The sequence below is a fragment of the Dipodomys merriami genome, unplaced genomic scaffold (assembly GCF_024711535.1).
Source record: "Dipodomys merriami isolate MVZ:Mamm:240054 unplaced genomic scaffold, mDipMer1.0.p SCAF_1, whole genome shotgun sequence".
Taxonomy (NCBI): domain Eukaryota; kingdom Metazoa; phylum Chordata; class Mammalia; order Rodentia; family Heteromyidae; genus Dipodomys; species Dipodomys merriami.
Window position 1 is genome coordinate 71,368,676 of NW_027202270.1, and position 18,849 is coordinate 71,387,524.

General features: G+C 34.7%; 1 protein-coding gene across 5 annotated transcripts in view; it reads left to right on the forward strand.

Moving 5' to 3' along the window:
• The window catches only part of Lrp1b (LDL receptor related protein 1B), a 1,866,674-nt gene that overhangs the window by 1,084,159 nt on the left and 763,666 nt on the right, over positions 1–18,849 (forward strand). For all 5 annotated transcript variants that reach the window (XM_070023764.1, XM_070023773.1, XM_070023793.1 and 2 more), the window contains exons 8-10: positions 4,916–5,138; positions 9,257–9,428; positions 14,962–15,105. In XM_070023764.1, the coding sequence (XP_069879865.1) occupies positions 4,916–5,138; positions 9,257–9,428; positions 14,962–15,105 (539 nt within the window). The remainder of the gene's footprint in view (positions 1–4,915; positions 5,139–9,256; positions 9,429–14,961; positions 15,106–18,849) is intronic.

An 18,849-nucleotide genomic window follows, 5' to 3' on the forward strand; every position in this document is an offset into this window, starting at 1 on the left:
TACAGTAATAAAGGCAAAACCATTTCAGTTAAGACAGTGTTGCATGAGAGAGTGGGGCAAACCCAAATTGAGATACTTTTCAATGAAATGTGTGTCTACACTGTAGAAATGTTAACACTTGAACAAAAAAGAAAGGCTGCAAAAAAAACTACTTCAGATTTAAAAAAATCTAGAGAGAATATTATTAGCCAGGTATCGGTGGCTCACACCTGTAATACTAGCTACTTAAGAGGCTGAGATCTAAGGAGCATTCCAGCCCAGGAAGGAAAGTCCATGAGATTCTTATCCCCAATAAACCACCAGAAATCCAGAAGTGGCATTGAGGCTCAAGTGGTAGAGCGCTAGCCTTGAGCTGAAGAGCAAAGGGACAGCGCCCAGGCCCAGAGTTCAAGCCCTATAACTGACAAAAAAATAAAAATTAAAAAATTAAAAAATCTAGAAAGAATATTATTAAACGTAAGGTATGATGCTTAAGTACATCCTGAACAACAACAAAATTACTTTTGAAATATTTTGGTGGAAGAGGTAACAAGTTTGACAAGAAATGTAATTATTACCGTATTTATGCAACTGTAGCCCCTCTGTACATCACCTTGAAGATAAAAACAATAAACATTTCTTTCACACACAAAAAAGAAAGAAACATTATTAGTCAGTAGGCAAAAGTTGAGTTAAATCTATGCCCAATATAAATACTTTAAAAAGTATTATGATTATATAATAGAATGTCCTTGTCCTTAGGAGATACATACAGAATTATTTGGTTGTAAATGGTCAACTGTTGACAGTTTATTCTCAAACAGTTCCGTGAGTGCATTAAATATCTGCTCAGAGAAAATAGAAATAACTAGAAAATACAAATACAGAGACATTCTACTATTTTTTCAACTTCCCTACAAGTGTGAAATTCTTTCAAAGTAATGAGTTGATATAATGAAATATGCCATTTATATTATGATTTTGGTAATGGGTCACCCTATAGACTTTGAATCTCTTTCATCTATAAATTAGAAATAATCTGTTACTTCTGTAACACATGGGAATTGTAAGATCCATTGATTAATGAAATTCTTGGAATGTTGTTTACTTTTCTAAGACTTAGCCATTTGACATAAAAAATAATTTTTCAACTCAGTGAAATTTTACTTTAGCATGTATTTATTAGTCATTGTACAGGTGTGTGTGTGTGTGTGTGTGTGTGTGTGTGTGTGTGTACAACCACACTTGTGCACACATGTGTGTATGTGTGTATGTATGCTGGTCCCAGGCTCTCGGTCCTGTTCAGAGCTTTTTTGCTTATAGCTAGTGTTCGCCACAATTCTATTTCCTGATTTTGGAGATTAAGTGGAGCTAGAAATCTCATGGACTTTTTGCTCAAGCTGGATTTGAATTGAGATTCTCAGATCTCAACCTCCTGAGGAGCTAGGGTTACATGTATGAACCACTGAGGCCTTGGTTTCTTAATTAAAGAATGTCCTGAAATTAAAGCTGTTCATTGTAATAGGAAATTTTAAAGCAAAATGAAGCACAAATGAAAACAAACCACACAGAAAAGTACATAAACATGTAGTAATAGGTATTTATTGCAACTTTTTGGCCATGAAGTCATTATCCTTAAAAAGTCTCCAATTTCTTGCATTTCAATTAAAAGTGAGTAGAGCTTATTGTAGGCAGTATTCTGCAACCAGGGAAATTTAATTTGGTATAAAAAACTATGTGCTGCAATAAATTCATTACTGTTTCTTCTTACTCAGTATATTCATGCTGCTTCATATACTCAAAAACATCTTGGGCTTTTTTTTCTTTTTATTGCTGTTGCTACTTACTGTTGTTTGGGCTTTATGCTTGAATCAACAATAAATTTTTGATCAACTATTCATACATCCACATATTTATGTGTTTCATACCTAGTCGAAATTTAATCAGAGTTACTGCAACCAATTTTATCATATACTTGAGTACATAATTAAATCACCTAACTCATTCCACCCATTGATGTTCTATATCACTGAAAAAATTCAAAAGAGTGACTCATATTTACTGTTCATCATTACCTAGTTCATTATTCATCTTCAATAACTAGTATCTCAAATAGAAGTATTAAAAATTATTCATAGTTTCATAGAATCCAATTCAATGATATTTCCTTAAAAGATGTTTGCATTTTTGCTTTGTGAAATGGTTGAAATAACAGTTGACCTAATTCTTTCTTCTGCAACCTTTCTCTTTTTGGCATCAATTAATGTTTGTTATCTATAACCTGTGATCTGCTTTGGTTCTTTCTTTCCCCAATAACAAGCCTCTATCATCACTATCTTAACATGTTTCTCTTTGTTTCTTTGGGAATCATACCTAATAAAGTTATCTCAAGAGGAGTTTAGAGAAGTCCATCTTCAGACGAATTTTTCCTCTTAACACCACGTAGAACATGGTAATCTCTAGCTTTATACAAAGCTACACAAAGTCTCATCTACACAGTCTCTACATAGCACCTAATGCAAAGTGTTCTGAGTCCTGTACCATGCCAAAGTCCAATTATATATACACCATCTTCAGTTATTTTCTATAAAATGAACTGATTAGAAAAGGGAAATAGTAAAAGATATTATGGCATTAGAAAAGGAAGATGAGAAGGAGAACAGGACAGGAATAACAGCTTTCTCTCCCTCCCTTCCTCCCACTCTCCCTTCCTTCCTTCCTTCCTTCCTTCCTTCCTTCCTTCCTTCCTTCCTTTTATTTCTTCCTTCTCTTTCTTTCTTTCTTTCTTTCTTTCTTTCTTTCTTTCTTTCTTTCTTTCTTTCTTTCTTTCTTTCTTTCTTTCTTCCTTCCTTCCTTTCTTTTTTTCTCTTTCACTCTTTCCCTCCCTCCCTCCCTCCCTCCCTCTCTCTCTCTCTTTCTTTCTTTCTTTCTTTCTTTCTTTCTTTCTTTCTTTCTTTCTTTCCTTCTTTCTTTCTTTCTTCCTTTCTTTCTTCCTTGTCTGTCTCTCATCTCCCTCCCCCCCCTCTGTCTGTCTGTCTGTCTGTCTGTCTGTCTGCCTGTTTATCTGTCTTTGTTGATATTGGAGCTTGATTATAGGCCTCGTACTCTAGCTTTTTTTTTTACTCAAGAATGATGCTCTACTACTTGAGACACATCTCCACTTCTGGCTTTTGGCAGGTGAATTCGACATAGGACTCTATTTTCTGATTAATCTGGCTTTTAACCATGATCCTGAACTCTAAACTTTCTGAATTGCTATGATTAAATTTGTGAGATACTATCCAGTTCTATCATAAGTTTCTATATTCCTTACAGGAAGTTAACAAGATAGATAGGAACACATTTCTCTCATTATTAAGGAGAGTAGAGAAAAAAAGAGACAGAACTAAAGACACTGACAGACACTGACAAAGACTCCAAAAAGAACAGAATAGAGTTTAACGACAATAAAGCATAGCATTATGCTAAGTTTGTTTATTTACTGTTTATTAATAATGAAAGCAGTTTAACAGAATGGACTGTCACTTTAAAAAATTCATGTTAAACTTATTGAGACAAATCGTTCACTCTAGATCATCTGGGAAAATATGCACTCAGTAAAATCTGATTTGTGCTAACATATAACAGTATTCATTAATGTTTGAGAATTAGTCAAAGTTTCCTAAGCAGAAACAGCTAAGTTATATATTTTCAATAATACCTTTAGGGCTGGGAAGTTGGCTCAGTGGTAGAGTGCTTGCCTCGTATGCATGAGGCCCTGGGTTCAATTCCTCAGCACCACATAAGCAGAAAAAAAAGCTGGAAGTGACACTGTGGCTCAAGTGTTAGAGCGCTAGCCTTGAGCTGAAGAGCTGAGGGACAGCGCCCAGGCCCAGAGTTCAGGCCCCACAACCGGACCCCCCCCCCCAAAATAATAATACCTTTAGTCTCATACTGTTTGCTCATGAAAAAATGTTGAAAAAAGTAACTGAAAATGGCTCTCCAACTTAAAAAAATCAAATATTCTATATTCTAGATAATCTTAATATTGCTTAGTCACTGTAAATTGTATTATTCTTGAAATTGTACTTAAGTCAAGGTGAGATGGCCTTCTACTTACAAATGTAATTTAGTGCCGTGATGGCAATCTTGTTAAATATTACTGGAGTAATTGAAATCGATTGTTGTTTACTAAACTTTGTCAATACTGATCAAATTTAGACACTGCATTTACACCTTTGACAGACACTCTTAGTGCTGCATGGAAGGATTTAACCATCTCAGAGTTTAGCAACTTTTTTAGTATTATCTTCAAAACATAACAAGAGAAAAGGAGGAAAAAGGCTCTTCATTTTCTTTATAAATTTTTTTATTTGGATGTATTTGGGAGAGATATGTCTGAGCAAGAGATTTATTTATGGTACTTATTATTTATGATTGATGATAAAAATAGCACCTTTGTTTTGCCATCTACTTAACTCCATTCTAGGTTTACAATTCTCTACTAGTCACAGAATCACTGAGCACCACAAAATGTATTTTATAGGAGATACAGCAATACCAAACTATTGAAAAGCAGGTTGAAAATAAAGCGTTATAGCTGCTGTGCCCTGGTCTGGTGGTTTGGCACACTCCAAAAGCTTGCACTGAATGTGGTAGATGTACGTTGGCTCTTCGAGGCTTAGAGCAATATTCTTTCTAATATAAAAATAAGCCCACCACAGTCATTTGCTCTGAGGAAATTTTACAGATGTTGGTTAACCTGCTCCCTTATGCTCTGCAATATTCATTAGCAGATTTTTCTGTTTATGAGTGATAGTATATGGAAACGGTTATGGGAGGCTAACAGATGTAACCACTGAAATAAATTAGAAAGAAAAGTTCTGTTTTTTACAGATGGCTCCATCAAATATGCTTTTTCTCCCCTTCACTTTAACATTTCGTTTTCTTTCAACAGAAAACTTTTCTTTACTGACTACGGGAATGTTGCCAAAGTGGAAAGATGTGACATGGATGGGATGAACAGAACAAGGATAATTGATTCCAAGACAGAGCAGCCAGCTGCACTGGCACTAGACCTAGTCAACAAATTGGTTTACTGGGTAGATCTTTACTTGGACTTTGTGGGTGTTGTGAACTATGAAGGAAAAAATAGACGTACAATCATTCAAGGCAGACATGTAAGTACAATTTTGTTAGACAATATAGCTAAGATAATAAAGTGTAGCATAATACTATGAAGAAGACTAAAGTTTTCTCTATTGTAAATATCTTATGAAGTCAATCTGTAATGATTTTGAATTATGCTATATATATATATATATATATATATATATATATAATTTTTATCTGAAAAAGTGTTGTTTGCAGAGTGATATTGTGATATTTCCATGATCCTGGAGATGGCTTTTACTCTGCCTCCTATCTCTATTGAAAACAAACAAAATAACACACATCAAAGACCAAAAAAAGCTGTAATACCAAGAAAGAAATGTATTGGAATAGGGAAGATGTTATGAACTGCTTACTAAAAACTAATTTGAATGGCTTATTAATAGAGAATTTAACTATCTTCTGTCCCTTGTGCATTGAAGATGTTTTGTTAACAAATACAAATGCCTCTTCATGGAAACAACCCGATTATTTAACAGGGTGGAAAAAGTTGTAGGTTTTTCATGTATTCAGTGTTCCTAAAGAGAATTCTGCGAAAGTTTCAAAGTATACTTTTTCCCCCTCATGTGCTAGGTTTTCCCTTGCAGAAATATACCATTTTGCAAACAATGATCATTAAACTCCTAAAGAAATCTCTACATAGAAATAATCCTTATTAGCCTGGCTCCAGTGGCTCACACCTGTAATCCTAGCTACTCAGGAGGCTGAGATCTGAGGATCACGGTTCAAAGCCAGCCAGGGCAGGAAAGGCCATGAGACTTTTATCTCCACCAGAAGTGGTGCTATGGCTCAACTGGTAGAGTGCTAGCCTTGAGTTGAAGAGCTGAGGGACAGTGGTCAGGCCCAGGGTTCAAGCCCCATGACCAACAAAAAAAAGAGAGAGAGAGAGAGAAATAATCCTTATTCATTAGTGTACTTGTTTCAAATTCTAATGTTATATGACTTTTAGACTGTGAAGCTACAATATGTGAATCTTCTTTGTACCTTTTATGAAACACGACAGGTCTATTCTGTAATTATCTCTTAAAGATACTTTAACTTTCCAATCAACTTTAAAAATGATTTTTTTCTCATTTCTCAACAAGCATATACATTCGTCTAAGTGGTCAGAAAGAATAAACAACCCAGAGTAATAAATGAGATCGATTTTCTCTTGCACTCAACTGTCATACAATACAAACAAACAAAATGTTTCCCCTTTTCATTTAATTGCACTAAAATGATTAAACTTTGAATATAGCATAAAGAATTCAAATAATTTTGCCACATTTACTTTCAAAAATCTTTTAAGTTTTTTGAAATTTTGAATTATCCTTTGCCTCTTATTGCTACTGCCCGTGTTTTATCTGTTCCCGAAACATATGCAGTTTGCCACTACATGTTCCAATAGGGATATATTCTTTGAAGGACTTGTGCTGAAGGGAGAATGGTTCATCAACTACTCTATGATCTTACCACTATAGTTAGGGGCAGTTAGCAGGACAGACATCAACATGCTTATTTTATAGAAAAGAGCCTTTTCTAGAAGAAATGCAAGGTTATATTGAGTGAAATTTAGTTGTTACTCTGCCACAGTCGTTTGTATCCTCATGAGTTGCCTACTTTGCTTTCTGCTACATAGCCACATACATGTGAATTAGCAGTTTTATAGAGGACAATATGATTCTAGGTTCCATTGGGAAGGTCCCACACTTTGGAAAATGTGAGTGATATTAATGGCAAAGAGAAGCACTAAGCAAAATCAGGCTACTAGGTGTTTTTCTAATGTCAGCAATGAGGAAAATGGTATTTAGAACCACATGTGTCCCATTTCTATTATAAACATACATACTCACCATTAAATAGTTCATTTACAGAAAAGGAGTGTTTTTCCATGAATAATGTTCCATGTTAATTCTTATTTTTCCATTAGTAGTATAGACATAAAGAAACTAGGTACAACCCCAAAACAACATTCAAAAGACAATCTTTTAGTCACATTTCACACACAAAGACCAGGGAGAGAAAAAATGAACCACAAATGCTAGAAATCTATCATATAAAATGTTTTTTTTTTCGTTTAAACTATAGAGTTGGCATGCTTTCCTGTTGAAGACTGAAATTTTTGTAATCTGTTCTATAAGTATTTTTATGATCAAGCCACACAGCCTCCTATTCACTTAACTCCAAATGGCACTATATCAAAAGTAACTCTAAAAATAGTGACAAATACTTCTCAGCACTATTTCCACACCGTATCAGTTGACAAATTCATTGTACCCTAGACCTGGGCAATTATGAATTAAGTATAAGAATATTGAAAGGTGATAATGGGTGGCAGCTTCCATTTTACCTATTCCAACAGCAGAAATCTGAAGGATCATAATTTGAGACCAAACTAGACCGAAGTCCACAAAGTGCTATCTCAATCATTATATAGGAATCGTATGTAGATGAGTCATTCCAGCCAAAAGGGAAGCAGTCAAGTTGATATGAGCATAAATCTGAGAACCTATTCAAAAAAATAATGAAAGTTAAAAGGCTAGCGTATGGCTCAAGTGGAAAAGCATGAGATTCTGTGTTCAACTACCAGTACTGCCCTCCCCAACAAACAAAAATACTAATGAATCTAACATGTAGCCTTTCATCAGAAAAAAGTACAATCAATTTTTTCCATCATATCCATCACTTCCTTCTCCTCTATTTCCTCATGCTTCCACGCAGAAATGCACTTTCTGTGACTTTGTTTTTCCCTTCCCAGAGGACCATTGTTAAAGAGTTCTACTGTGAGTTTAATTCTACAGGGAAGAATATATATCATTATTCTTAAAGCAGCTGTATTTGCCATTAAGTATAAGCTTTAGAATAGTTTGCTACGATGATCCACACATATAATCCTAGCTATTTGGGAAGCAGAGCTCAGGAAGATCACTATCCAAGTGTCCTACAGAAAACTATGAGAACTTTAATGTGCTGGAAACATGACTCAAGTGGTAGTATAATCACATACCAGGAGCTAATCCCTGAATTTAAATCTTTGTACTGCTACACTACTGCTACTAATAGGGATCTTAGAGAATAACAAGTCTTCTGAGTTTCATTTGCGGTTACGATACATACACATTCATATATATTTATATATTATTTCAATGCTTGAACAAATATTAAGCTAAGCATAAAGTATAACAAAAAATTAATTTTGGGGCTGGGAAGGTGGCTCAGTGGTAGAGTGCTTGCCTTGCATGCCTCAGGCCCTGGGTTCGATTGGTTCGATTCCTCAGCACCACATAAGCAAAAAAAAAAAAGCCGGAAGTGGCTCTATGGCTCAAGTGGTAGAGCACTAGCCTTGAACTAAAGAGCTGAGGGACAGCGCGTCCAGGCCCAGAGTTCAGGCCCCACGACCAGACCCCTTCCCCCCAAAAAATGAAATTTGATCTGATCACATTTTCTTTTTCTTTTTCTTTTTTTTTTCTTTTCTTTTCTTTTTTTTTTTTTTTTTTTTTTTTTTTTTTTTTTTTTTGTGGGGCTTGAACTTTGAGCCTGGGCACTATCCCTGCGCTCTTCAGCTCAAGACAAGCGCTCTACCTCCTGAGCCGCAGCGCCACTCCGGGTTTTCGAGTAGTTTATTGGAGATTAGAGTCTCATGGACTTTTCTGCCCGGGATGGCTTTGAACCATGATCCTCAGATCTCAGCCTCCTCAATAGCTAAGATTACAGGTGTGAGCCACCGGCGCCCAGATAATGATCTGATGACATTTTCAAAGATGATTTTGCTATCCTTCTACAAGCACTCTTTGTCTTTGTAGAGCTTACATATCCATAACTATATGAACAAGTAGCCCATAAAACTTCCCAAATTATATGTAAGATTATTAAATATGCTTAGAATTTTCTCAGTAGCCTTTGAAAAGTAGCCACAAAAACATGTTTTCTTAATGAAACATCAATAAATTATTTCCCAGACATTTGCAAATATTAAAATACAATGGTTTATTATGTTTTCATCTCCAGAGGGAAAAAAACAGTGTTAAATTCTTATGACTTTCTAACCATGATCATTTTCCTTACTAGTAAAGAAGAACCAGTTTTCCTTTCAAGTGTAAAATAGCATAATTAAACATCATAGTCAATTTAACTTTCTTTATAGGTTAAGCATCTTTATGGGATAAGTGTGTTTGAAGATTATTTATACGCAACCAATTCAGATAACTTCAATATCATAAGGATAAACCGTTTTAATGGCACTGATATTCATTCATTAGTTAGAATGGAAAGTGCTCGAGGAATTCGAATCTATCAAAAAAGAATGCAACCAATGGGTAAGCTTTAAGACGTTCTTCATTCCTTCATAATGGCATATTGAATGAGAATATAGTCCTTGTGCTTTTGTGTGGTGGTAGAGTGTATGAGTCATAAATTCTCTGTTTTGAAGGTGAAAATGTGCATGTCTGCTTCATAAAATGGAAGAAAGCTCCTTTCTCAAGTCTGAATGACAAATCATTCAGTTCCTAGTGAGTCATTTCTACAACCATAGAATTGAAATGATGGTTCGATTTAGACTCAGGAAGGAGCTTTCATGGTGATGTATGTAGGCAGAAAACGCAAATGCTAAGACTTTTTTTTTTCTTTTGTGGTATCATTTGGGAGACAAATGTCAAATCAAGTGATCTTGTAATTTTTGTGCAGTGTTTATTGCTACTCTGTTCTCCTGATTTAACATCTAAATTACCTTTTAACACATGCTCATTAAAAATAATTTTCCATGATAAGGATGCAGTATTTCTGATTGTTAAAAACACATGGTAGTTATGTTATTAGTACATTAATGAAATTTTCAGCAGTCTAATTTAGGTTCAATCATTACATATATATATAAATTTGCATTCACATGTAAAAAAATTAACCCCCCTCCAAATTTTAATCATCTTTCTATATTTATGCTATGAGTGGAAACTAATCTAGACGTATCTCTAATCAAGAGAATTTATTGTCACAGATAGTTTTACAGTGAATTCAGTCTTGAATTTGTAGTGAATGATATTAAAAGTTTGATACTAGAATTTATCTGTTAATTATTCATGGAAATCTACTATCTGCCAAGACAGTTCTGTACATACTAGGAATAAAGTTGTAAATGAAACAGACTAAATGTTCTTTTGACTTTATGAGGTTTTCACTACAGTGAAGAGAATATTAAATAGCTAGGTAAATTCTCTATTATCTTAGAGCACAGTTAGTACTACACAGATAAAATAAAATAAATAAGGAATTTAAGGCACTTCAGGATGTGAGAATTCTACTTTTATTTAGAATAGAGGAAATCTTGATAACATGGCATTTGGTTAAGACTTAAAATGACTGAGGAGATTGCCTGGTGATTTCTGAAGCAAGAGTGTCTACGGGCATGGACAAGCACAAAGGCCATGAAGAAAGAGCATGCCTACATTGCACAAGGAGCAGCAATGCAGCTTGTATGGATGGATTAAAATGACTAAGGGACAGAGAAGTAGGAGGTGATGTTGGAGAAATAAACCACAATAAGCAGGCTCATAAGGACTGTAGAACAGACTTCATTTATCCTTCCAATGAACTGGCCATCTTCAGGAAGCATTAGGCAAAGTTGTTCCATGATCTGGCTGATACTTGTAAAGAGTAACTATGATCTACCAGAAGGATTGCTGTGGTATTTTGTGTTAAAGGGTTTTGTTCCAACATACAGGAATAATACATATACATGCTGATGGCTGTGATCCAATGGCTATGATCCAATTTACATACACCCCATTTTCTTGATCCATAGCTTACTGACAGTAAGCTATGGGTAGATAAGGATGAAAGAGCTAAGATAATTTTGAATTGTAGCAAAGTCATAGTTGCAAAACTAGTAGAAAATATTCAAATTCAAGACATAACTAAAGTTAACATCACAGAATTTCCTAATGGATTTGAGGTGAGGTATAAATTTTAAAAGGATCAAAAATTGCAATAATTTTGCCAGGATTATTAGGAATTGGATTATGTTTGAAACTGGAGAAACTTAATATAGACCAAATTTGATGCAAAAACTAACCTCAAATTTCATTAGTTATTTCAGATATCGATTATGAATCAAAGCATAGCTTTTCAAATGTTATATGAGTATGCATGACAATGTTTTCAAGGTCAGTGGGGAAGCCGAATCTGGGTTAACTGATTTCGGATTGATTGCATATGGATGACTTCTACAGTTATGACAATGCCTTGGGACATGAAGGAAGTAAATTCAGATGAAGAAAATAATATTTCCAAATAATGACACTGGGGTACTTCAATAATGAGTCAAGAAGAACTGGAAAAACCCAAATAAGAAATGAAGAAAGATTTTGTTAAATTCCATTGACAAAATGGAGCCCCTTGGATCTAAGAAAGCCAATTCTGATGGTGAAAATATGCTTAGGAAAGACCTGAGAGACAGGAAAATTTAGAGGAAATAGTCATGCTACTTGGGGGAAGTGTGAATGTGAGATGGAATAGATAATGGAGATCTACCAGAAGGATTGCTGTGGTATTTTGTGTTAAAGGGTTTTGTTCCAACATATAGGAATAATACATATACATGCTGATGGCTGTGATCCAATGGCTGTGATCCAACGGCTATGATCCAATGTACATATACCCCATTTTCTTGGTCCATTTATTCTTTTTTGTTTGTTTGTTTGTCAGTCATGGGGCCTGAAAATATGGGCCTGGGCGCTGTCCCTCAACTCTTCAGCCCAAGACTAGTGCTTTACCACTTGAGCCACAGCACCACTTCCAGTTTTTTCTGTTTATATAGTGCTAAGGAATCAAACCCAAAGCCTCATGCAGGCACTGAGCCACCTTCCCAGCCCCGATCTATTTCTTCTTCTTTTTTTTTTAATTGTAAAAATAGTGTACAGATATTTATTCGTTAAGTAATATCTAGACTGATTTGATTACTTGACTATTTTGAATGATGTTAAATACAGTTGTGCCAGTGGCTCTACCATATCCTGAAATCTTTTTTTTTTTTTTCTGACTTATAACCTTTTATATGGCTGGATCAGAGAGTAGTTTTATGTTTAAGATTTTGAAGAACAGCAACACTGCTTCCAGAGACATTGAAAAAAAATTCATTCCCACCAACAGTTCATTCGGGTTCAATTTGACTGCATCCTTGCCAGCACATATTGTCATTTGTTGTCTTGATAATGGCCATTCTAACTGGAGTAAGGTGAAATCTCAATGTTGTTTTGATTTGCAAGTCCTTTATGACCAGCAATATTGAACATTTCTTCATGGGTCTATTGACCATTTTTACTTCTGGGAAGACATTCTTTAGCTCATTAGCACATTTATTAATTGAGTTGTTGGGTCTTTTTGAATGCTTACTTATTTTTAAGGTTTAATTTTTTTTTTTACTTCTCTGTATGTTCTAGATATAAGGCCAATATCTGACATATAGCTGGCAAAAATCTTCTCCCATTTTGAAGACTGTCTTGGTAGCTTGTTGGTTATATCTTTGCCCTGAAAAACCTTTTTAGTTTGATGCAATGCCATTTATCAAGATTATCTTTGATTTGCTGTGCTTCTAGATCTTTTCTTGGAAAGTTTCTACCTGTTTGCAGGAGCCCTAATGTTTCTCCTTCTCTTTCCTATAATAGTTTTGTGATTTCAGGTCTTACCTTGAACTCTTAAATCCATTTTAAATTGTGCAAGGTGATATATAAGGATCTAGTTTCACTTTCCTACATGTAGATATCCAGTAGAATGATTATTAATACCATTTGTAAACAAATACAAAAACGTGGAAAAAATTATATTTAGTGAAGTAAGTCAAGCCCAGAGAGACAAAGATCCAAGTTTTCACTTAAATGTGGAAGCTACATTTAGCTTACAAACCTATAAGTGAATTCCAAGGGTGGTATGTAAATGTATAAAAAAGTATTAAATAAAATACGGTAGATTCAAGGCAGATCTCAAATAGTGTAATTCCTTAAAGAGATAAAGTCAAAGTTCAGCAAAATAACACACCAGGAAGTGATTGAGTACATTAAAGGGGTGGGATGGGTTAAAGGGGAAGGGGTAGACAAATGAAGAAGAGAAGAGAAAGAAAATATACCCAAGAATCCAATGTATAGCCCACAAAATTAGCAAGAGTGAAGGATAGTAGAGTTAGTAGGGAAGGGATGGAGAGAATGCTTAAAAGGGTGACATTGATCACAATATATTGTATTCATAAACTGCTTTTGTTAATTGGCAATTCCTTTTTACATCTATTTAAATATAATACAAATATTAAAATGATGAAATTGAAGACTTGGAGAATTATTCAGGATGAGAGGAGTTTCGATTCATCATAAGTGAGTTTAAAAAAATGAAAGCAGTACTTTTGCCACATGGTATTCCACTCATTTTTCAGTTAAAGACTGAAGAATAAAATGAAATGTGCAGGATTGGTGGCTAAAAATGTAACGGTTTTATTTAAAAGAATTCTGTCATGATATTTACCATGATTTTAAGCACATGTTCACAAAGAAAAACCCAAATTTGCCATGAACTTACCAACAGACTGCTTTTTATTTATTTATTTATTTTTTGAACTCTGGGCCTGGGCACTGTCCCTCAACTTTACAACTCAAGGCTGCATTGGAGCCACAGCACCACTTCCGGTTTTCTGGTGGTTAATTGGAGATAAGAGTGTCAAGGACTTTCCTGTGGTGGGCTGGCTTTAACCATGATAGTCTGATCTCAGCCTCCTGAGTAGGATTGCAGGAGTGAGGCACCAGCGCCCAGCCAGACTACTCTTTTCTCTTTGATTCTTTTACTTTTTCTCTTCATGCAGTTGTTTTCCAGTTATTTGTTTTGTTTTGCTCTTTTATTTCATTGTTAACTGTGAATATTCTTTAAACCTATTCCTACTGCTTTATTTCCTCATGGGAAATTCCATCTTCAGACAATTAGAAACACACATACAGACACACAGACACACAGAGAGACACAATCACGTAAAATAGCAAAATGACCTTAGAATTCTAAATTTAAACCAGGTGCCAGTGGATCATGCCTGTAATCTTAACAATTTAGGAAGCTAAGATCTGAGAATCATCGTGAGAAGCCAACACAGGCAGGAAAGTTGCAGTGAGACTTTTATCTCCAATTAACCGCTCAAAAATTGAAAGTGGCTCTGTGGCTCAAGCTGTAGAGCACTAGCTAGCCTTGAGTACAAAGAGGCTCAGCAATACTGGCTAGGCCCTGACTTAAAGCCCTAAAACTGACAAAAATAAATAAATAAATAAATAAATAAATAAATAAATAAATAAATAAATACAATTTATAAATATCTTTCATCGTTTTTCAACAAACTACAGGAAATGACTGAATTACATTTTTTCCAGTTTGGGAACTCAATGTTACATAGTTAAATACGTACCTAAATACATAGTTAAATACATACCTAAATACATAGTTAAATACATACCTAAACTGGATTTTCCTATGTAACATTTTATGTATTTTCTTTAATGTAATATGAATTGCCATTTAAATAAATATAAGAAGTAAACACCAAAGATCAAGATGCATTCATTCTGATTGTGGTGAACAGTGTAAATTAATTCATAAACATTTTATTTCACATAACTTTTTTTAAGTGTAGTTTTAGGAGGAATTCAGAAATATCTACCTCTTCCCCATCATTTATTTATTTTTTAATATTTGGTAATAGTGCTAAATATTTGAGCCTATAAGTTTTGTCAGGATTCCCTGATTTTACATGGTGAAAATTTTGACTAGCTGATGCACATATTTAGTGTTTGGAGAATTTAAAATGCGCTGTTTTTTTATTTGTTGTAGTCAGAAGCCATGCATGTGAAGCTGATCCATATGGATTGCCAGGGGGATGTTCACACATCTGTCTGCTGGGCAACAGCTACAAAACACGGACCTGTCGCTGCAGGACTGGCTTCAACCTGGGTAGTGATGGCAGGTCATGCAAAAGTATGTTGATAAAATCAAATGTTTTGCCGTCAGCTACAACTTCAGCAGAGCATGTTTTGTATTAATTAGCAGCATGAATGTCAATAATATCATGAGATTTAATCAGGTGAAATTTGTCTGCAAATATGTACGAGACAGTGTTGTTGTTGTTTTATTTTTAAAAAATTATTGTCAAAGTGATGTACCGAAGGGTTACAGTTACATAAGTAAGGTGGTGATTACCTTTCCTGTGTAACTTGCTACCCCTTCTCTTATTTTTCTTCCTCTTTCCCTACTTCCCCAACCACCACCCCCCCCCCCCCCCCGCAAGGTGAACAGATCATTTCCAACATTTTGTCTTGTGAGTATCACTATTGCAGAGGTTCCTCTTTGTCCTTTGTCTCAACATTTTGTTGTTTCCTTTCCCTTCCCTAGTTCAGATAAAAGCATATGCAATGCCCAGGGTACTAAAATCAAATACTATGACAACAGGGTATAAGCCAAAGGGGAAAAAACACAAAAGAAAAAAGAAACCATGTTGTACATTGAGAACAGCAACAAAGAAAAACACCTTGTCTTGGAGTTCATTTCACTTAGCATCATCTTATATGGTCATATGTACATAGCTATTGAGCTATTCTGCTCATCTGCTAAGACTATCCTAGATGTATACTAATTATTACAAATAAGGGAAACCATGGGATTTATGTTTCTTTGGGTCTGGCAAGAGACAGAGTTTTTGTTGCCATTGTTGTTTCCCCTCCCTCAAAATCAGCCTCTTATTTTCTTTCAGAATAATTTGGATGGGAAATTTGTGAGGTTGTAGAGTTACTAAATGTACAGATTTTAGCTGACTGTATTTAGAACAATTTTAGGAATATAATTTTTAAATCTTTTTTCTAATTTTTTTTATTTTAATGATGTTGTTCATAGGGCTTACAGTTACATGAGTAAGGTAATGAGTACATTCTTATCGAACATTGTTATCCCTTCCTTTGTTTTTTTTCCCAACTATTCCTTCCTCTCCTGAAAAAACTTCTTAAATAGAGCTTTAGAATCAATAAATTATATTCATTAATTGATCAGATGTCTCTTCCCTGAATCTTTTTAGAATTATTTAGTTCAACAGAAATTCACAAATAACAAGGCTTCCCTTTACCCAGCATCACTAAGGACTAAAACATACTTTATAATTCAATATTTCCTAAAGTAAAAATAAATAAACAAATAATATTATGCAAACTTTTAGCAAATACACATCTGTCAGATAGTTTTGAAATATGACAGTTTATTCATTCTTTATTTAAATAAAATCCTTAAATGTTAAAAAAAAGTTTACAACTTAATATTTGCACCAAAATGAATGCCTTTTCTTGGACCTTCATAATCAAATATAGTAGAATGACATTAGTAAAATGACATCTTTGTGAGCACTGTCAGTCTCTGTCCCCCAAATGCCATTTTTTTTTCAGTTTGGTTCTGGGTCTTGAACCCAAGGCTTTGTCTTCTCACCTGGGTGGCATTCTACCACCCTGGCATTGAGCAACTATCATTTCTTTCTGTTGTTGTTGTTTGCTTGTTTGTTTTGCTTTTTTGTTATTTTTTTTGGTTAATCAGATTTGTGTTTTTTGAGCTGTCTTTGAACTCTGATCCTCATATCTTAGCCCCCAGAGTAACTAGTACTAGAGGCATGAGCTTAGCTCCAAATTCCACTTTTTAAAAGGTATTATAACTGGCTCATAGTGTCTAATTTGTCTCTATTTTCTTCATAGCAAAAACTTGTATCTAAATGTTTCCTCTGTTTATCTTCTTAAAACATATACTTATTTCTTACATGTACTTGCTTCTATCTGTAAAATGAGATCCGTAATCTTTAGAGCTTCAAGTATAACTAATGTAATTAACATTGCATGAAGAGTGTAGGGCAAATAGGTAAGATGCTGAACTGTGATAAGACAAATGCATATCAATACTTTGTTTACATTGTGATTGTGTTTCTGACTGTATAATAAATGCTGAGACTATGAAGTTGAGTCCATGTTCCTGTGGCTATCTCAATAATTGGGTACCACATCTGAAACCAGAGATAGGAGAACTTGAATTGGGAAATAGGCACTTGGAAAATGACAGCATGTCACATAGAAGTACATCCATGTGTGTGTGTGTGTGTGTATATATATATGCACATGTATTCATCCAGCTATGCTTTGATCTTAGTTGCATATGATTGAATCATATTTTGAGGATTATGCTTTCCAAGGTACGTATATTTCTAAAGTCTTTTTAACATATTCCTAACATCATGCCAACAATAAGTCAGCATACAAGGTACATATGTAACACACATAATTGTTTATGACTGAATCATCCTTTGGGTAGTATGTCTTTCAAGGTACATATAGCACACCAATAATTCTGCATATTTTAAATAGAAATGGATTTAAATGTAAATAGGTGCTTACAAAATCATCTAAAACACTGGAGGAGCAGCTTTTCCATTAGTTCTTCTCAAACCACTGTCAAAGTGGCATGCCTAAAACCTTGCTTTATCCAAGGTTAACAGAAAGAACTGTTCCCTTCAAAACCACATTGTTGTAATTGAGATTCATGAATTAGAAAGTGTGTACCACAGTGATTAGCTCTAGAATTGTGAGTCCTCCCTTGCTGAGGAGAATGATCACTTATCAGAGTCTTCCATTGGTGGTCTCTGAATCTTGATATTCACGTGTGTACATGAACTGGATGGAGAGAAACATGTAAAAGCTCAGTTGGATTTGACTTGGAAGTTATGAAGTCTGATTTTTTACAATTTTTTTTTGCTTATGTGGTGCTGAGGAATTGAACCCAGGGCCTCAGGCATGCAAGTCAAGCACTCTACCACTGAGCCACCTTCCCAGCCCTGTAGTCTGATTTTTTAAAGTGTCTTAATTCCATAGCCATAGCTTTTTGCTTAGGTCAGGGAACCTCTCAGGCCATTCTCTTGCCATTATTACAACTTCTTTTCATGTATTTGCTAAGAACAGTGAAACGAAATACTAACATTATAATTTTGCCCTATGATTTTACCAAAACAATATATGAAATACCAGAATGAAAATAATCTATCTAAATATTAACTCAGTGATAAACTACAAAGGAAATTATATAATGTCTTGGAAAATCAATAGGGATTAGAAACATAGCATCAGAAGCTGTAAAAAGAAGAGCTTTGTTTTGGTTTTTATTGTAAAATGGAGTGAGTAAATGTTATTTTAGCTACTTAAAACCAGGAACCTGGCTATGAGACTTTCTATAAAATATAGTTTCATTGTATTCAGAACAAGATACACACATTGGAAGAACCATTCAAGATTGTCTGCAATGTTACCAGTTTCCTTGTTCTCCCACTATCCCTTCCCTCCCCCACTTCACTCACTTCCAGCACCCCCCCACCCCGAAGTTGTAAAGTTCATTTCCAATATACTGTCTTGTGGGTATCATTGTTACAATGGGTCATCCCGTGTCCTTGTTTTAGTATTTGTTATTCCCCTCCCCTCCCCAAATTAGACAAACATATATACAAGATGCAGGGTACCAAAATCAAGTACAGTGACAACAGCAGATATATCATAGTGGGAAGAAGACACAAAGGAAACAAAAAATCACATAGTACATTTAAAACAACAAAACAAAGAAGGATCTCTTGTGTCCATATCTTGGGGTTCTTTTCATTTAGTACCATCTTAGATGGTCATATGTCATAGATTTTGAGTTTTTCTGCTTTCT